This window comes from Manis pentadactyla, chromosome 8 (assembly GCF_030020395.1).
Source record: "Manis pentadactyla isolate mManPen7 chromosome 8, mManPen7.hap1, whole genome shotgun sequence".
NCBI lineage: Eukaryota > Metazoa > Chordata > Mammalia > Pholidota > Manidae > Manis > Manis pentadactyla.
The window spans coordinates 113,582,434-113,602,001 of NC_080026.1; the positions used below are offsets into that span (position 1 = coordinate 113,582,434).

At 35.1% G+C, this 19,568-nt stretch overlaps 1 protein-coding gene across 8 annotated transcripts in view; it reads right to left on the minus strand.

Annotated features, from left to right (window-relative positions):
* The window catches only part of NT5C2 (5'-nucleotidase, cytosolic II), a 155,554-nt gene that overhangs the window by 39,154 nt on the left and 96,832 nt on the right, over positions 1–19,568 (minus strand). For 6 of the 8 annotated variants that reach the window (XM_057506271.1, XM_036898869.2, XM_036898870.2 and 3 more), the window contains exon 3: positions 2,530–2,603. In XM_057506271.1, the coding sequence (XP_057362254.1) occupies positions 2,530–2,603 (74 nt within the window). Of the gene's footprint in view, positions 1–2,529; positions 2,604–6,674; positions 7,033–13,780; positions 14,127–19,568 lie in introns of those variants that run through there. The other 2 variants (XM_036898872.2, XM_036898873.2) reach the window with 2 other exon arrangements.

Genomic DNA, 19,568 nt, shown 5'->3' on the forward strand with positions numbered 1-19,568 from the left:
AACTGTTCACTGGGCATCTACTTACTATATGGAGGCTTTAAGCAACACAAAGGATATACACGTGAACAGAAAGTTTTTGCCCTAGAGGAATTCGCAGGCCAATGGGGAGACAAGCAACTAAACTAAAGGTGCAACTAACTGACATACAAGTTGTCTGAGGTAATGATGTACCAACGCGTCAGGACTTTAGAGAGAAGACGATGTCCCAGAGAAGCTTTCCAAAAGAATACAGACCAGTTCCAAGGACTTGTCTTTACTGCAGGGATATTTATCCCAAATACTCAATGCTTTCAAAAACACCTCTTTTAGTCTTATCTCTGTACTTCATGGCAAATTTTTCTGATGGAAAGTCCTTAGCACATCAATAGTATAGTCTGTTTGTTTGTTTACATAGCCATAAGTTACTCACAGACAAATTTAATGAATACCATTCTGGAAAACAGGTACAAGTATAAAGTCAATAAACTTGTTTTCCTGTGTGCTTTAGGAGGTGAAGGCAACACGAGAGTAACAATGTTTTTCAACCAGCACAAAATTGATGGAATAATGTATAGACTCTCAAGGAGACTACTTTAAAGGCCTTTGCCCTTTTGAGTGCTTAAATCCTGGTTTACTTGTTTTAAGTGGGGGAGGCTTATTACTTTGAAATTATTCCACACTGTAGGTTGTCATTATTCAAAATGGTAATTTAAACTTACTATACACACACGTACGCTTAGGCTTGAATCTTAGTTTAGCTCTATCATAGCTAAATGTCCTTGGACAAAGTCCTTAATGTCTTAGAGTTATCTGTAAAATGAAGACAATAATAGTAGTGTCTGCCTCATAAGGTTTTTGTAAAAAGTGATATGAATGAGCTAATCCAGTATTGAATGAAATCATCTGTATAAAACAGAACAGGGCTTGGCATATAGTAGGCACTTATAAGGAAGGCTATTAGTGTCTAGACTAAGAGTAAACATTATATAAAGTGGGATTTACAAAAAATCAAATAAAAAGAAGAAATCATAAGGTATATTTAAAGTTTAGAGGTGAAGACTCAAGGCCTTTTTCACTACATTAGAGAATTCATATTTTCATTATTTTGTGGGAATATATAGTTATCTCAATGCTCAGTAATTAAATGTGCTGAGCACATTACAGAGTTTCAGTAGATACTTATTCAACTATTTCAATACAAAGATATTGTCTTAGTAAACCAAGGGAAAAGTTTGTCACTTTTTGACCCCATTAACTTCTATTCCTGTTTTAGATAATATCTTTCAGCTGTCAAACTACCTAACCATTCCTTCCCCTGGAGAGTTAGAATTCTAGAAGGAGAGGGACTGCAGGATTTTCTCCCAATATGGACAGCAAGATATACACTGAGGAAGTATTGTATTTCTACCTGCATTTTGGTAAGTGCTCCTAAAAGTCTCTGTGTCCAATTAGGAAAATATGGAAGAATCAAAATGATGTAAAAACAGCTTTCAGGTAGTAGAAAACTAAATAAATAACAGAGTATGGAGGGAAGAAAAAGAAATTCAAATCAGCCAGTGTAGATTTTTAATATATAGCTTGTTTGGTAAATATGGCTACATCTACAAGGCAAATACCTGTAAACTACATGTGTTCACTTTTGTACACTTAAGAGTATTTATTTATATTTGTAGTCTAAATTGAATACCAAAATGAGATTTGTCTAATTTGAGACAGAAGTCAGTTTTCTAATACTGTATATATAAAATGTTTCTGAAGATAAATGTATTTACACATTTTAAAGTTTTTGTGTCCTTAAAGATAGTATTTTATGGAGAAAACTTCTGAAAGACTCTGTCATAGGTGTACACACATGCATGCACATACATATATGTACACATGTTCAACTCAATCCTTCTTCCCTATTACTTCTAAAATTAAATGATATTTTCACCAGACTGCAAATATTTTAACAAAAACCACAATTTTTGAAAAGATGTTGCAACTACTGACTAATACATTGATTATTTCCAATATTTCTCAGAGACAGAAATGGAAAACAACACAATGCTGGTGTTTAAGGTCTATCTGATAATGAACAAAGCTAACAGCTTTAGTTTTTAAAAAGTCTCTAAACAGTATGTGTGCATTTGTTTTTACTGGAAAAGGAACACATTCTCCATTTGTCCTAAGAAAAACATTAAAATTTTTAACTGATAAAAAGTCTACCTTGTAGTAGAGTTTGAGAATCAAAAGTACATCCTTTAAGAACAGCTTAATAACAGTAAAAGCCAAAAATGGCCCAAAATACACATTAATGTATGATTTAACCATACCATTTCTTACCAGGGTCTCTAAAATAATTCAGCACTTGTTCTACCTATTGGTACAATCTAAATCCCAAGGATATCAGGTAATTTCAATATTCACAAATCTCAATGGAGCAGTTTGATAAAAGCTTCTGACAGCTGAATGTATGATTAAATCAACTAGTGTTTATTGAACAGTCTGAGGACCCACTGTGTTACATCCAAAGCAGTAGTTCTTGAGCAATCAGAAAGTGCTACTTACCAGCAAGTGTATAATCCATATCAAAACCAAAACACTTAATTTTTTCCATGGCTAAACTTCGATTCACAAACACCCTAAAGAAAGGAGGAAAAAATGACATCTCAGTTAACACTGAAACAAAAAAAATTCCTAAGTTTAGTGGAATTATTTGGCTATCTTTCTATATCTTCTTATTTAAATACTAATATTAAGATTTGCAATGAAAATTATTCAAGTCCTTCTTATACCATAAATGAAATCAGATATTATACCAACAAAATGTGGATTTTCTTATTGTGTCTTGTTATTAACAATGCTATGTACTTAAATTTTCAGAGAATCAGCTCCCCTTTTCTCTTTTTCTAAGTCTGACTCCATAAAATAAATTTATTTCTGAGATTTTATTATTCATTCATTTGTAATTTATTTAATAAACAGAGGCTCATTTAAAGTCTACCATATGCCAGATAATTAAGACATAAATACAAATAGATCCATTCAGCAAATACTTATTGAGTGCCTACTCTATGCCAGGTACTGTGATTGGATAGTGCAAGAGTATGTGCCCTCATGGAACTTACATTTTAACTTACAGTTTCTACCCTGGAGGAATTTGGCCCAGCAGGAGACTTACAAGTAAATAATCTGAGCAATTTCAATAAATACTACAAAATAACATTGAGGAGAGAGGAGCAGTTGTTTAGAGACTAAGCAAGATGTCTGAGTTGAATCTTAATCAGCAGTTTTCCAGTAGGAGGACAAAGCAAGAAAGGCAATCCAGACAGAATAACCAGGCAAGGACAAGGTTTACTGTGAACTATAAATCATTTATCATCAGTTGGAGCTGATGAGTTATTTTTGGTTTTGCTTTTCTGTTTGTTTTTTCAAAAGAAGGTCTTGCAAAAGAGAAGGAGTTGGGGAAAGGACAATAATAGCTAAGAAACTAAAGACTTAGCAGAGGTCAGAATCATGAAGACATTAAGAGAGTTTGGATTCTATCCTGCAGGCAAAATAACTAGATTAAAATTTCAGAAAGATCACTATGAAGACACTGGACATATGATATCTGGTAGATTATCACGATGATGGTGTTTTAGTGTAACTTTAAATCATCTGGAAAATAAGGATACTCTTTCCATCTGATCATCACCTTGATGGCCAAAATTACTGGGTGGTTTGTCTTCTTATTACCAAACTTTTTCTTGCCTTCATTTCATAAGTAACTCTAAGAAATTCGAATGCTACAAATCACCTAGGAAACTTGTTAAAAATAAGGATGCCTGGGCTGGGTTCCCCCATTAATGATCTAGGTCAGTAGTCTCCAAAGCAGAGTGACCCAAGGGATGCAGAAGAATCTACTGGGATACAAGAAAATATTTTATCTTCTACTGATATTTACTGCATCATTTAGAAGTGTCTAATTTGTGTATGTTTCCTACTATATATAAATATGGACAGAAGAATAGGTAATTTATGAATAAACATATAGGGATGAATGTTCCATATTTCAACCAGTAGAATACTAAAGAATTTGGTAGTCACTGATCTAGGTAATAACTTCTTAAAAACTCTATTACTATTTTTAAATTTTAATGAAAAACTTTTTCTCTCATCTCAGAGTGTATCACCAATTTTAATGCAAATAGTAAAATATTTGCTTAAAAATACTTCTGAGTACTTAAAATCAACAGGCCCTTAAATTTAGAACTACTAATTTCTGAAAAATATGAAACTCATTACTTATACCTCAGTTAACTTTATTAACCTCTTAGTTCCTAACAGAGATGCTATATAAAATACTTAGACTTCTTTACCTAAGAAAACCTGTTCTGGAAAAATCAGTATTTACTTTATCCTGGGTTAATAATAGGTGGGAGGGGGAGAAGAGTAATGGACAGCTGAAAGACACAAATAACTAGAGGATAAATTACACCCACACAAATGGTTTTTAAAACCCCCTCAGCCCCAGTATCATCATAAACCCTTTACCACTTCTCCCAAACTTCACTCTGCTTTTACTGACAAGAGAATCTTTTTACCACCTTAGCTCAATTGCATAAATCCCTTTGAAGGCATAAGAGGGACAAAATATAAAAAGCAATGGTTCTAACTTGGAAACTAAATGTCACTGCAGTTTTAGGCTTTTCAAACACACTCTGAATTCAGGCTAGGGGGCCAGTTGGATCAAATCCTTGGTTAGAGCCCTAGCCCAAACAGCTGACATGCCTAAAATATTCTACGGGAATTCAGGAACAGACTGGGAAGATTTTTCTTGCTTGTGATACAATCCAGGAGGGATATATATGGGATCATATAGTAAAAGAAACAGCTTTACTCTGATTTAAGAATGGTGCGAGCTGGTTTCAGGCACAGCTAAAATCACAGGAAAAGAGAGACTTTTTGCTAATATCACTCAATCAGTGCTGAAAGTTGAAAGAAACTATTAACAGACCCAGCAATAGTGTTTCATCAGTTTCTTTCTTGGCCAGAAGAGAGATTAAGCCTGTATTCCTTACACTGTTTTAAGGGTATAAAGATCATAATGCGAGGGCTGTACAACACAGGGAAGACAGGTGGTGATTATACAGCATCTTGCTACGTTGATGGACAGTGACTGTAGTGGGGTGTGTGGGGGGGGGGACTTGGTGAGGGGGGGAGCCCGGTAAACATAACGTTCTTCATGTAATGGTAGATCAACTATAGCAAAAATAAATAAAGAAATAAAGAAATAAAAGATCATAATGCACCTTAGGTGTTATCCATACAAACTCTCTGGGAATGACACTTATGAAGAATACGAAAATCTGCTGTTTTTGGCAAAATAATCACTACAAAATATCCATCAAATTGCACTCTTCCCTCTCTAAGGTAAACCACTTTATTCAGTTAACACATACACTGAACGCCCACTACAAAGGAGGAACCATGTTATGACATATAGTCCACGACTATCCTTCAGGGAGTAGCTAGAGCTAGGAAAGACTTTCTAGATGCCTAAAATAAGGAAATAAGATGCTTTCCTATGAAGATCTTCCACCAAATATCCTTTGTCTTTTCATTTTCCTGCAAAATAAGTTCCCTCACTCACAGAAGCAATTCCTGAACTTAAAAAAGAAACAATCACTCCTCTGTCTCCCCTTCTAATTCATTCCTATTATCAAACAAACAAAAAAAACTTACCTATATACTTATCTCTTCTTTTCTTTGCCTCATTTATGCTACAAAACATGGAAGGGGGGCAATTGGGAAACAAATATCTAACGTGCATAAGCACAGTTATAATGACAAAATTCAACTGCTGCCATTACAGGGCTGCAACAATACATATACTAAGATTTACAAAGCTAATAAACATCCAAATGCTGAAAGTATGCACTGACCAGCAGAGAGGCAGCCTTGAGTCAGAAATACTGTGTCTCCAGTCAGGATACAGTCTTCAAGAGAAACTAATCTCCTGCCCTCAAATTAATGGCTATTCTTTACTGTTATAACAAAAGAAAGTGTTAGGTACTATATCAATTAAAAGATGACTCAGTGTATTTCAAACAAAAAGATCACATCTACTTGGGGAATCCAAAAATTTCTATTGGTCCTAGCATCTTTACTTTATCTTTGCCAATGCCAGTTTACTTGTACCACTTTTCCAAATTATTAACCAGTGGAACATACTCCACCTCTATCTTCAAGAGTTGAATATGTTTGTGAAATTAACTTTCCAAAGCTTGTTTAAAGCACAAAGTCACTGCCCTAAAAAAGCATGGCTAAACTTAAGCATCCAATCTTAAAATGCAACCATCAGCCAGAAACACCTACATACAAGTCATTTGCAAGATACAGATTTGAGCATTTAACAAGAGAAGCAATCTTTAGGAGACAGGACAGAGGGACACTATAAAACCAGGGACAGACTTCGACACAAAGACAAATTTAACAGTTGTTGCTATCATATCCCTCTTCAGTAAGGTATGAAATTTGAGGAAATTCTATCCAAATAAATATAGATATTAACCACAAGAAATAAGACTATTAATATGTGCTTTAAAAATAGGGATCTAATATTCTCAAACTTAAAGAACATGAACATGCAATTTACTAAGTCTAGAATTCTGTTAACAGTATATTCTTAATAGTTTTGAGATTTAACTCATAACTTAAAGCAGCATTACCTCATCTGTCACTGGTTGCCGCTCTGTGAAGTGTGAAACTGAGTCAGATATTGAAGTCACATAACAAAATTCTTCTTCAAGTTCCTAGTATAATTTTTTGTATATGACTTTCAAAGACTGTTTTAGTCTTAACCAGGCCCCTCAACAGCATGTATCTTCAGAGACAGTGTTGGAAAAAACACCTCTGTGTCTAATTTAACTTGTCATTGGATATCACTGTTGCTCCACACAAATCCATTTGGAACAGAATTTCTTTGGCAATGGTCAACTTATCCCTAGCTCCTCCTTTTGCCTAGGAGTCACAATTTCCTGGCCAACTGCCCAGCAACAGTTACTAAAACAACAAATGAAACTAAGGATACAAGTATAAAATCTTCTTGGGCTTTTGGGTTTGTGAAATTACATACTCAAAATTTGTTACAATTAAGGAAAAGTTATAAGTGCTTTTTTGAGAGTGCAAATTTATTTTATGAACCAAATGAAATGTCTGTGTGTTTGTGTATTTTCACTAAATAGAAAAATGCTATAATGTGGATTTTTTTTTGAAAACCTAATTTAGTATCTCCTCAAACTAGTTTCTACTTCTGTTACTGGCATTCTCATTTTCCCACTCAAGCCTAACATCCAGTTAATATCTTTTGAGACTTTCCTCTTCCTCAAAGTCACATCATCTCACAATCACAGGCCTTCATTTACATTTCTACATGTCTCTAAATTCACATCTTTCACTCAATTCACACTGCTAACATCTTGTCTAGGTCTTCATGAACTCTTCAGCAATCATCTCCCAATAGCTCTGCCTGCACACTAATGCCAAAGTATCTGCTTTGACATAGTGATACTCAAAGTGTGGCCCGCAGACCAATGTGGGTCTGTGAACAGTTATAATCCAAGACGTGATATATACAGAAATTGCAAATATTTAAAAACTTTTATAGCAATTGAGGAATTTTGTCTATTGAATGTAATAAAAAATGTGAACTTAATTTGTCCTCATTTTTCTAGTAATCCATTTTTATTATACTTTATAAATGTATCAATTTGAAACAGATTAGAACAATTTTTAAAAAGCTGGTCCCCATCAGTTTGAGAAGCACTGTCCTAGAGCCTAGCTCTAATCATGTTGCTCTCCCACTCAATAACCTTTCGACATTCCTCAACTACTTAGCCAAACTAATACAACTTTTTGTATATTTAAGGAATTCAAAGCCTTTCACCATTTTTCCAAAATCAGCTTTATCTCATGTTGCTCCATATCATGCACCTTTTGCTCATAATCAAAATGAACTACTTCCTAGTTCCTAAAGCTGCCCCAAAGCTTTATTAATGCTGTTCCCTATACCTGAAATGTCCTCCTCAGTTATCTATACTATTTTTCAAGACTCACAATCCCAAGTGATTTTTTCAAGAAACTATTTTGGCTGTGTCACAGAACTCTGTGACAATGATGCCTCTGGGTCTCACTTATCTTTTCTACCTAATGAAAGAGATTTCACCAACAACTAAAATTCTTATAAAGCTATGATTTATGTGATAGTTCTGACTGTTCAAAATTCTTTATTTTGACACTATTATTTTGTCATATACATAAAATAGGTGGTGGTTCTCTTATTCTTTACCGGATTATAAACTTTGAGGCCAGGATTTGCCTTCCCAACACCTAGCATAGGGTCCTGTGAAGAGAAGACACAATAATTAACTGAACTAAAATTTAAACTGAAAACTTAGTAGCAGTTAGTGGTTGCCAGAGGCTATGGGGAGGAGGGAATGGGGAGTGCCTGCTAATTTGGTAATGAAAAAGTTCTAAAATTAGACAGTGGTGTTGAGTGCACAACTCTGTGAATACACTAAAACCACTGAGTTATACACCTTACAAGGGTGAATTAAATGGCATGTAAATTATATTTCAATAAAGCTGTTACTTAAAAAATGTAACGGCAAGCCCTCAGTCCTCCTTATGTCCCTATCAGTAAAAGGTATGCTTAGTGATCTTAAAAAAATAGGTAAGAACTTCTTAAATTTATGAAATGGATGCTTAAAAAGTTAAAAGTTCAAATGCCAAGATAAACAGACACAATGAAATTTTAGACTAGATTATAAAAAGCAAAAGTGTATTAGTTTCTGTCTCCATAAATCCCAGCCAGTAACTTCTTACTAGTTTGTTTGAGTATTTTCTCTGAGGAACTTCCTCAAGAGAAATACATTTTGTTTATCAGATTATGCCAGAAGAACAGCAGCCTATACTTTAGTAGAAGTCTGAGCAATAAGTATATTATAATTTCTGAAATAAAACATGAATCAATTATAATACTTATTTTTCTCATTCAACTCAATATAAAAAAGTTCCAGTGGAAAGAAGTGAATATGGAGGCATAATAGAACAAAATTAAAGATGGTTAAAATTTAAGATGCCACCAATTGTAAAACTCACCCATATTATGTGCCAGAAAGAAAGGGGAGGAAATGCCCAAGAAATATTAGAGCCTCATAAAGCTAAGATATTAAAGGGTTACACCCACAATATGAGGAAAAAGAAGAAATGAATATGCAACACAGAGGGAGCACATAAGGAAATTTGTACATCTTTGCCTTGACACTGTGTCCAGGAAGCGGGGAAAAACCCAGAGAATTTGAACAACTAAGTCATGCAGGTTTGTGGTCTGAATTTATCCAAGTACGATGGCAAGTACTGCCCTTAGGTGACTGAAATAAATGAAATCCTCTCTGGAACTCAAATTAATTCTAGATGGGCTACTGGGGCTAGGTGCAGCCCAATTTCAGAGATGTGAAAATGTGTATCTTAAAAGTGATAAAATACTAAGAATACTGACAATACTATCTTTGCACCAAAGATTTCAAAGCATACTTTTGTAAGGCAATTCTCTTTGAGGAAGAGACATTAAAATTCCCTTCACCTTCCTTCTCAAATCAAGAAACTGCAGTAATGAGAACAGGATGGTAGGGATTAAAAGACAGAACTAACAAAAGAATACACAAGCTAAGGGACAATATCAGTACTTTGGAAAATAAACTTACTATTTCAAAACCTCAATCTAATTAAACACAGCTTCCAAACCCTTTTATGTATTTCCTCTAAATGCTTTTTCACTTTTTCTCCCTAACTTTTTAAAGTAAAGAGCAATGTACAGACAATAATTTATAAAATGCAACAAAATATTAAGGCTGAATTCTGTGGGATAAAAATTAGATAAGAAAATATGATTATCCATGTTATTGTTAGGCCAATTTAACAAGTATAAAGACTGTGCCTATAATGAAACAGAAAGGTCAAAATTGAGCACTGAAAATAAAAACAAACAATAAAACTCATTTTGGCCTCTTATCTAAAAGACAGCAGCTCAAGTAATAAAAAGGCATTCTAACAGCTCTAGAGGAATAGGGTTAAATCATGACACTGAAAGAAGAGTGCATTTTCTTCCTGCACTACACATCCTAGAACACATATATATCCTCAAATATATTCCCTTTAATATGAATAAACAACCTTTTTATTTACAAAATTTTAAATAAGCAAACTGAGGAGCTTCTCAGATGTTATTCCACCACCAATTTTACTGAGGTATAATTTACTTAAAACAAAATTCACCAATTTAAATGTAAAGTTTGGTGAGTTCTGGCAAAATATTAAGAATTATCCAGTTATGTAACAATTACCATAATCAACCCAAAGTATTCCTTCATGTTCTTTTGCAACACCCTCCCTAACTCCTGGCCCCAAACTACCACTGATCTATGCTTTCTATCACTACAGTTTCACATAAATGGAACCAGACATCACGTAATTTGCGTCTGGCCCCTTTTCTTAGCATATTTCTGGGATTCGTTCATGTTGTTGTATGTATCACAGTTCTTTTACCCCTAAGTAGTATTCCACTGCATAGAGATAATTTGTTTATACATTCAGTCTAATGGATATTTTAGATTATTCCAGTTTTTTACTATTACGCTGCTATGAACAGTCATACAAATCTGTGTGGACATACACTTTCATTTCTCTTGAGTAAATACCTAAAAGTGGAATTACCAGGTCATTTGGTAAGTGTACGTTTAAAAGACATTGTCAAAACTGTTTTCTATTTTGCATTCTCACCAGTAATGTGAGAGTTCCAGTTTCTCCACATTGCCAGTGTTTTATATGTTAGTCATTCTAGTGGGTCAGCAGTGGTATCTCACTGTGGTTTTAATTTGTATATCCTAATGACTAATGATGTAGAGCATCTTTTCAAGTGCTTATTGCCATATCTTTGTGTGTGTCAACTACATATACAAACCTTTTGCCCATTTTTAAACTTGGCTGTTTGTCTTTTTATTGCGTTGTAAGAATTCGTCAAATATTTTAGATTTAAGTCCTTTATCAGATACATATGCACTGAAAATATTTCCTCCCAGTCTGTGGTTTGCCTTTTCATTTTCTTTCTTTTTGAAGTACAGTTGATAAACAGTTGATATACTGGTTACATGTATACTACACAGTGGTTCAACAGTTACACACATTATTAAATTCTCACGCCAACTAGTGCAGTTACTATCCGTTAACATACAAATACGTTACAGAATCATTGGCTATATTCTTGATGCTGCCCTACCATCCCGTGACCAACTTACAGACAATTGAGATTTTGTGCCTCTTTATCCCTCCTACCCATCATCCATCCAACCCCTCCCTCACGGCAACTACCAGTCACTTCTCAGTGTCTGAGTCTACTGCTGTTTTGTTCATTTTTGTTTTGTTTTTAGATTCCACAAGTAAGTGAAATCATATGGTATGTGTCTTTCTCTGCTTGGCTTATTTCACTTAACATAATAACTTCTAGGTTAGTCCATGTTGTTTCAAATTGCCTTTTCATTTTCCTAATGATGTCTTTCAAGAAAGCAGAGTTTTGGATTTTTAAAAATTTTGATGAAACCCAGTTTATCAATTCTGCCTTTCACATTTTTATGTATCTAAGAAATCCTCACCTAATTCAAGGTCACAAAATTTTTACTTACACATTTAATTTTCATATTCAGGTCTGTGATCCACTTTGTGTTAATTTTTATATAGAGTTTGAGGTAAAGGTTGAAGTTCACTTTAATTCTATATGAATGTTAAGTTGTTCCAGTCCATCTGTTAAAAAGACTAACTTTTTGCCATGAATTATCTTGGCCTTGTTGCTGAAAACTGACTGACTGTATGCATATGGGTTTATGGGCTCCGTTAGGTTTCATAATCTACATATGTCTGCCCTTACACTACTGCCACACTGTCTCAATTACCATAGGTTATGTAAAGCTCAAGTACACCCTTTGGTGATTTCATTCTAGTAACAATCCTTTCCTATTACTATTAGGGATATATTTCATAGATTTCAAATGATAGACTGTACTGTCAAAATATCACACATATAAAAACTATGAATATAAAATTCTTTTCATCCTAAGGTATAAAATTTATTCATTTATTTCTAAAGGCATCAAAAGAGAATAAAAGTTAACTGCTTTCATCTGTATCACTCACCCCTTCAAATATGCTAGCTCATTACCCATTCAGACAGTATAGGAATTGCCCTAGGGTAATAGAAATAACCCTAATAGAAATAAACCTAATGTCTCAGCCCTTAACACTATCCTCTGGTTTATGTAGATCTCTTTCTAACTAACCAATTTGACTTATGCTTTCCCATAGGGGGAAAACCAGTCCTAATACATTCCCAAGAATTTTGACTGCATCTAGAAATAACTTAAATCTATTAAACCAGCTTTATAAACAACCACGTGTACAAAACTGACAAATACTACCAGCATCTGTGATAATCTTTTATCATAAAAATTGTCTAACATGAGGTGGATTAATGATTGTGCATTGAGCATTGACCCCCCTATACAGAATCTCATTGTTGTTAACAACCATCTGATCAATAAAAATTGAGAGATGCCCTCAAAAAAAAAACAACAACAAAAAAAAAAAAAAAAATACAAAAAAAAAAAAAAATTGTCCAACAACTGCAAATTGTTGGCCAGCGCTGGAAGGAAAGAAAACACACAAAAAGGCAGGCCTTTCATAATTTTCACATTTAAAGAAACCTCAAAATTCTAGTGATGTCATGAGAGGTCTAAAAATAATATGGAATTATTTATGCCCATGGTTGTTCTCTTTAGCCATTAGTGAGGTTTAAAAATATCAGTAAACTAGACCAATTTTATTTTGCTCATAACCAAAATATGATGTAATTATTTAAAATAAACTATAAACTCAGGGCTCTGAAGCTAACTCAAAATTTCTAACAGAAGAACTAGAAAAGGAATTAAGAGCTTCCAGAAAAAAAAAATCAGAAGTAAAATTTTTGCTGTATTTTTAAAGGTTTTTTTGAGAGATCTATATCTTATTAAATCAAAGGGAATGCCTTTCTGAAATTAAGGTCTAGTTATGCTTGAAGGCTAGAAATGAGATAGCTAACAGACTGCAGTCATTAATTTACATGTCACCTGTTACAGTGGTCACAAAAAGAACATCATTAACAATTCAGACTGAAGCATTAGAGAAAATAATACAAAAATGATTTTAAAAATCTAACATATAACTATTTTATATTTGCAAAGTAAAGGGGAATATAGAATTCTACTTGGAATTATTTTTTGCCTATACTTCATAGAAAGAAACAAAATCACAGGCTGCTTTTCACTCAGTCTTTCACACCATTTTCTAAACATACAAGTTATTTTTAAATGCCTTTGAATTTCTAAAATTCACTCGTTTCTATGTAAAATTCTTTGGTAAGAAGACACCACTGTTTGCTTCCAATCTTCATAAACACTTTCTACCAAAAGAACAAAATGAGTTTACCACAGGGTAAACAAGGTGCTTATATTTCACTTTTCCTATTAGGATTATATCCATACTCAGTGCTGTCTTTAAAAATAGCAACTTTAACTTTCTGGTATATTACATGTGAAACACTAACAATATAAACTTTAGGCTGAATTTCCTTCAATCTCTCCCTCTGCCTCCACCACTCAGACTAGTGGCAATGCTTTTTAATCTTCCAATTAACTCAGACTAGAACATCTCTGATGAGAAAAATGATGAAAAATAATAATAAACTCACCCTTCCTTAGGCATTCTCAAAGATCTACTTCCTCTGGATGAGAATACAGGATCAACAAACAAGCTTCACTGATCTCTTGAGAACTGTAGCTCATTTGTTAAAGCACAGAGAACTCAGGCCCTGAGAGGCCCAACAAATTCGGGCAAAATGCTGAACCCTAGCCAGGCAATATCTCAATGCCCAATATCCTTGGCTTTAAATACTTGAAAACGTGAGAATAACAGAAAAGCAAAATGCAGAGCAGGAAAAATAACTATGGTCTGAACTGTCTGAGAATGACCTGTTTAGGAAAGAGAATCCAAATGGCAATTTCCTGGAATCGTTACTGGCAAACACACAGAAAAAGCAAATTTACCCCCTCGTGAGGCCCGCCAACAGTACGCAAACAATGTGAGTTTCACAGACTGAAACAGCTCTAGTCAGTCCAAATCATTTTCAGTTCACTCTAGAAGGAGAAAAAAAATCAAGTGGATAAAAAAATACTATGTTTTAATTATCAGTTTAGTTATTTCCGCCCTTAGAAAATGAACAATGTAAGAGAAGGAAGTACTTATGTGCTGGTTATACTACATGAGGAACCTAAAAGTATTTCTGCATTAAGGTTTTTTTTTCTGATCACTAACTGCTTTTAAGGAAAACATCTGTGTTCACAAATATGTTACTCAATTGTCCAAAAACTTCAGCTCATGAAAAGAAATTTACACATCTTTGGCATATGGGGAATAAATTCAGAACATGCTAAAGCTTCATTCCAAGTGTTAGGGCAAGCTGAAATTTGAAAGAAAAACATCTGCAACATTCCTGCCTCTTGACCAATATAATGCATAGGCATTATGCAACAGGGGAAGAAATAAACAAGTGTGCTAAAGTCTTAAGAGCACTGAGATGGAAAGTAAATCCTCCTAGTGGTGACTCAAATTAAAAATAAAATATACATTAAAGAACTGCTACTTGAATTAAGACTTTAATTGCAAAAACAACTTTATTTTTAAATATTATCTAAATATCTTACCATAAAGGTTTCTATTAGTTGTTAAAATGTTTAAATAGTCACCCAAGTAACTAAAGGCACTATTTAACACTAAAAACTCAACTAAAATTATTTTCAGTTGACTTAGAACAGCAGAATGGTATGATTAAAGAGAATAACCACTAGAGCAAATAGGTTTAAGTCACAGCTTCTCTACTTTCTGGCTCTGAAACCCTAAGTTACTTAACCTTAGCCTAAAATTTTTTGATTTAGAGAAGACATAACATCTGGTAGGGTTATAGTCTGTCATTTGTAAGCACTCAAAGAACTATTATAACTTGGAATGTGGAGGTACCAGGGAAGCTACTAGATTGTCAAGCATTACCTCACCAAAATGTCTCTCGGAAAACATTTTCTCAAAATCCAAGTTGTATATGAATATGAAGGACTTTCACTGACTCTCCTCAAACAAAATTCCATAAATACAAGAATAATGAATATGGAGAAATGATCTAATTATTGAGAAGGCCAATTTCCCGTGGCTTCTCTGGATTTTCAGCTTGTGGCATCACAGATCAGTGTGGTGGAAATAAAAGTAATTACTATTTTAAGAGTTTACTAACTTGGCAAAGAAAAAGGAAAACAAAAATTCTCACTTGAACAGAGGGCATATACACTTACATGTGCAAAATGTAACCTACGTGTGAGCTTCTTGTGCAAAACGTACTGCATTGTCTGAAGATGATCAGCTCTTTCAAACTCCATTCATACATTCAAGGAATATTTACTAAGTCTATATGTGTCTGGTACCAGTAATACAAAGACAAACACGGCAGTCCTTGATTTTAAGAAGTTCAAAGTCTAATGAAGCAGGCCCACTCACAAGCAGTTTAGAAGTAGTGTGTAATTATAATATTAGAGATATGCACAACAGAGAGGGGCATCTATATTCTCTTGGCTGAGTCTTACTGAAAGACAGGATGTCCAAATTTAAACTGACACTGTACTAAACACTTTATATATCTACTATTTTTTTTAATCCTCAAATAACTTCCATGAGGTAGAAATTATTCCAATTTCACAGATGATTAAAGTTTACAGAAGTTAAATACTGAGTCTAAAGAAATTAGATGGCATGATCCAAAATGCTGACCCAAGGCCCAATCTCTTAACTACCACGCTCAAAGGATCAGCGGGTGTTAATCAGTCGAAGAGGAACAGAGGGGGTGGAGAACATTTCAATAGAGGAACTATGAATGAAAGGCAGAGTGATATAGACATGATGTGTGAAAAACCAAACACAGTTCAGAATTGATGGAGTAGTTTGAGGAAGGGAGCTTGCTCAAGATGAAAAGTGAAAAGGAAAGAATCAGTCTTACAGCACCTTAAGTGCTATGTTAAGGGGCTCAGAATTCATCTTATAGCACAATGGATGTGATGCCCACCCTTGAAGGTTTCAAGCAGGGTGATACAGCATGATTTAAAAAATGGATTTGAAGACAAAGCTGAAGGCAGAGAGACCTAAGGGACTAGTGTAGAAATCCAAGACAGTGATGACCAGAGTCAGGATAGTATTTTCAGGAATAAAAAAAAAGGCCTGAATCTAGAAATTATTAGCAGATTCATATTAAAGTATGTGCTTTAATATGGACTGAAAAGGGACTAGGAGGATAATCTCCAAACAACTAATGGTGATTACCTATGAGAAAAGGAGTGGGGTGAAAGGGTAAATGAAGGGTAACTCTCACATTTGACTATATATGTTTCTATATTCCTGAATACTGCACAGTAAGAATGTACTCATATATTACCTAATTTAAAACACTTTAATTAGATTAAAATTTGGCACTGATATTTCTATTACTCTCCATTTCTTGGATTTATGGTAGTCATCATATTCAGAGATGGTTTAACTTCTGACTAGATGTGACAACAATTAAAGTTCTCTTTAAAAAGCTTTTAAACGAAGACAGTTGGGAATAAAGCCAGGAATGTACTTCAGGTATTTCGGCTCCCAAAACAAAGTTCATTAAGAGTTAAATGCGTAATGTATAACTGGAAGTTAAAAAGTAAAATAGCATATTTGAAATAAGAATTCCAAAATGAAATTCTTAAACTATAAAACTACAAAAGCCAAAATTAAAAATATGAACAAATTCATCTAAAAGACATGAATTCACCTAAAATTCAACTAAAAAGAAAATTAGTGAACTCACAGGTGAGTCAGGAAAAACCTTCCATAATGTAACATGGAGAGAAAAAAGGATGGAAAATACAAAAGAAAGGGTAAGAGAGAAGAGGACACAGTACTAATTATAAAGTCTAACATACGTTTATTAGTGTTCAGAAGGAGATGAGAAAGAGAATAGAACAAGGACAATGTATGAAAGGGTAATGACTAACAATTTACAAAACCAATTAAAGACAAGCAGAGAACCAAGAACGCCAATAAATTCCAAGCAAGATAAATAAAAAGAAACCCAAAGTGAAAATTGGGATTCAAGATGGTGGTGTGACAAGTGAGACACAGAACTCCTCCCAAAACCACAAATAGTATGAAAATATAGTTAATACAACTAACCCTAAAACAGCAACAGGAAAGAAGGCTGTACCAGACTGCATACAGATCTCACGAACAGAGCAGACCTCACAAAACAGGGTAACTTATCAAAGCCTTTATCCAAGCCCTTCCCCCACCCCAGCTCACTGGCAGAAGGAAGAGAAACAGAGCGGGGAGGGGGTGGAAGCCTGGAACTGCTGAACACCCAGCCCTGGAGGTCTGCTTTGCAAGCAGAAACCTACATTGTGGTGCTCTGGAGGTAGGGGAGCAGGGACAGGCAGAGTGCTTGAGAGACAGATTCTGGCCATTTGTGGAGGACGGGATCCACACTGGGCCGCTCTGTGTCACAGGAAAGGCAGACCGCACAGGCTGAGAGGCTGAGAGGCTTCCTAGCAGCAAGAGGGCTACTGATGGGGCAGGGTTTGAAATGAGCTTGCTGCGCAGGAGAAGGGATAGGGGGACAAGGTTGTCTGGGTGCGCTGTGCCCAGCAGATTGGGAACTTTGAGGAGCTTCAGGCACTCCATCCCCCGCTGCCTATTCAGCTCCAAGGACCCCACTGTGACACGCAGCCTGCGGAGCCTTCCTCCTGGACTGGCGGCACTGGTGTCAAACCAGTCAGAGGGAGGCCCCACCTACAACAGCTAGAGACCAAAGCACAGAGGCTTACACCTGGGGGCTCGGCCCACTGGCTCTGATACCGGAGACAGGCATGGCAAACGGGAAACAGGAAACAGACCTTTCCTCCCCGCAGACACAAGCTCCACTCCCCTATGACCCCCAACCTCTAGGGGCTGAGCAGCTCCAGAGAATAGAGCTTCTGGGCACTAGAGGGCACCACAGAGAAATATGAAACGTCAAAACATAGTTCAGACCAAAATCTCGCAAATCCCAGAGAAAGGGCCAAATGAAACTGAATTCACCAATCTTCCTGAGAGTTTAAAATAAAAATCATAAACCTGCTTATGGAGGTACAGAAAAATATTCAACAACTCAGGAATGAATTTAAGACAGATTCACTCATTAAGAAATTCCATATCTTAAATGAAGCATACAATGAGGGATTTAAAAGCAGATCAGATATAGGAGAAAGACAGTAAATGGAACAGAAATTACAGAAGAGGAATACAAAGAAACTGAGGCATAGAGAGAGAAAAAAATCTCTGAATGAAAAAATATTGAGAGAACTGTGACCAATACAAAAGGAACAATATTCGCATAATAAGGGGTATCAGAAGAAGAAGTGAGAGAAAAAGGGATAGAAAGTGTCACTGAGGAGGTAACTGCTGAAAACTCCCCCAATCTGGGGAAGGAGATAATCTCTCAAGCCATGGAGGTACACAGATCTTGCCAACACAAGGGACCCAAGGAAGACAACATCAAGACATATAATAATTAAAATGGCAAAGATCAAGGATAAAGACAGACTTTTAAAAGCAGCTAGAGAGAGAAAAAAAGATCATATACAAAGGAAAACCCATCAGGCTATCATCATATTTCTCAACAGAAATCTTACAGACCAGAAGGGAGTGGCATGATATATTTAATGCAATGAAGTAGAAGGGCCTTGAACCAAGAATACTCTACCCAGCAATGTTATCATTTAAATTTGAAGAAGAGATTAAACAATTTTCAGATAAGCAAAACCTCAGGGAATTTACCTCCCACAAACCATCTCTACAGTGCATTTTGGAGGGACTCCTATAGATAGAAGTATACCTAAGGCTAAATAGATGTCACCCAAGGGATAGACAAAGAGTATAGAATATGATTCATAACATACAAAGAATGGAGGAGGAAGAAAAAGGAGGACAAAGAAAAAAGAACCTTTAGGTAGTGTTTGTAATAGCATACGAAGTGAGTTAAATTAGACTGTTAGATAGTAAAGGAATTACCCTTGAACCTTTGGTAACCATGAATCTAAAGCCTGCAATGGCAATAAATACATACTTATTGATAATCACCCTAAATGTAAATGGACTGAATGCACCAATCAAAAGACATAGTTACTGAATGGATAAAAAAACAAGACCCAACTATAGGCTGCCTATAAGAGACTCACTTCAAACCCAAAGACATACACAGACTGAAAGTAAAGGGATGGAAAAAGATATTTCATGCAACTAATACGGAGAAAAGAGCAGGAGTTGCAGTACTTGTATCAGACAAAATAGACTTCAAAACAAAGAAAGTAACAAGAGACAAAGAAGGACATTACATAATGATAAAGGGATCAGTCCAACAAGAGGATGTAATTATT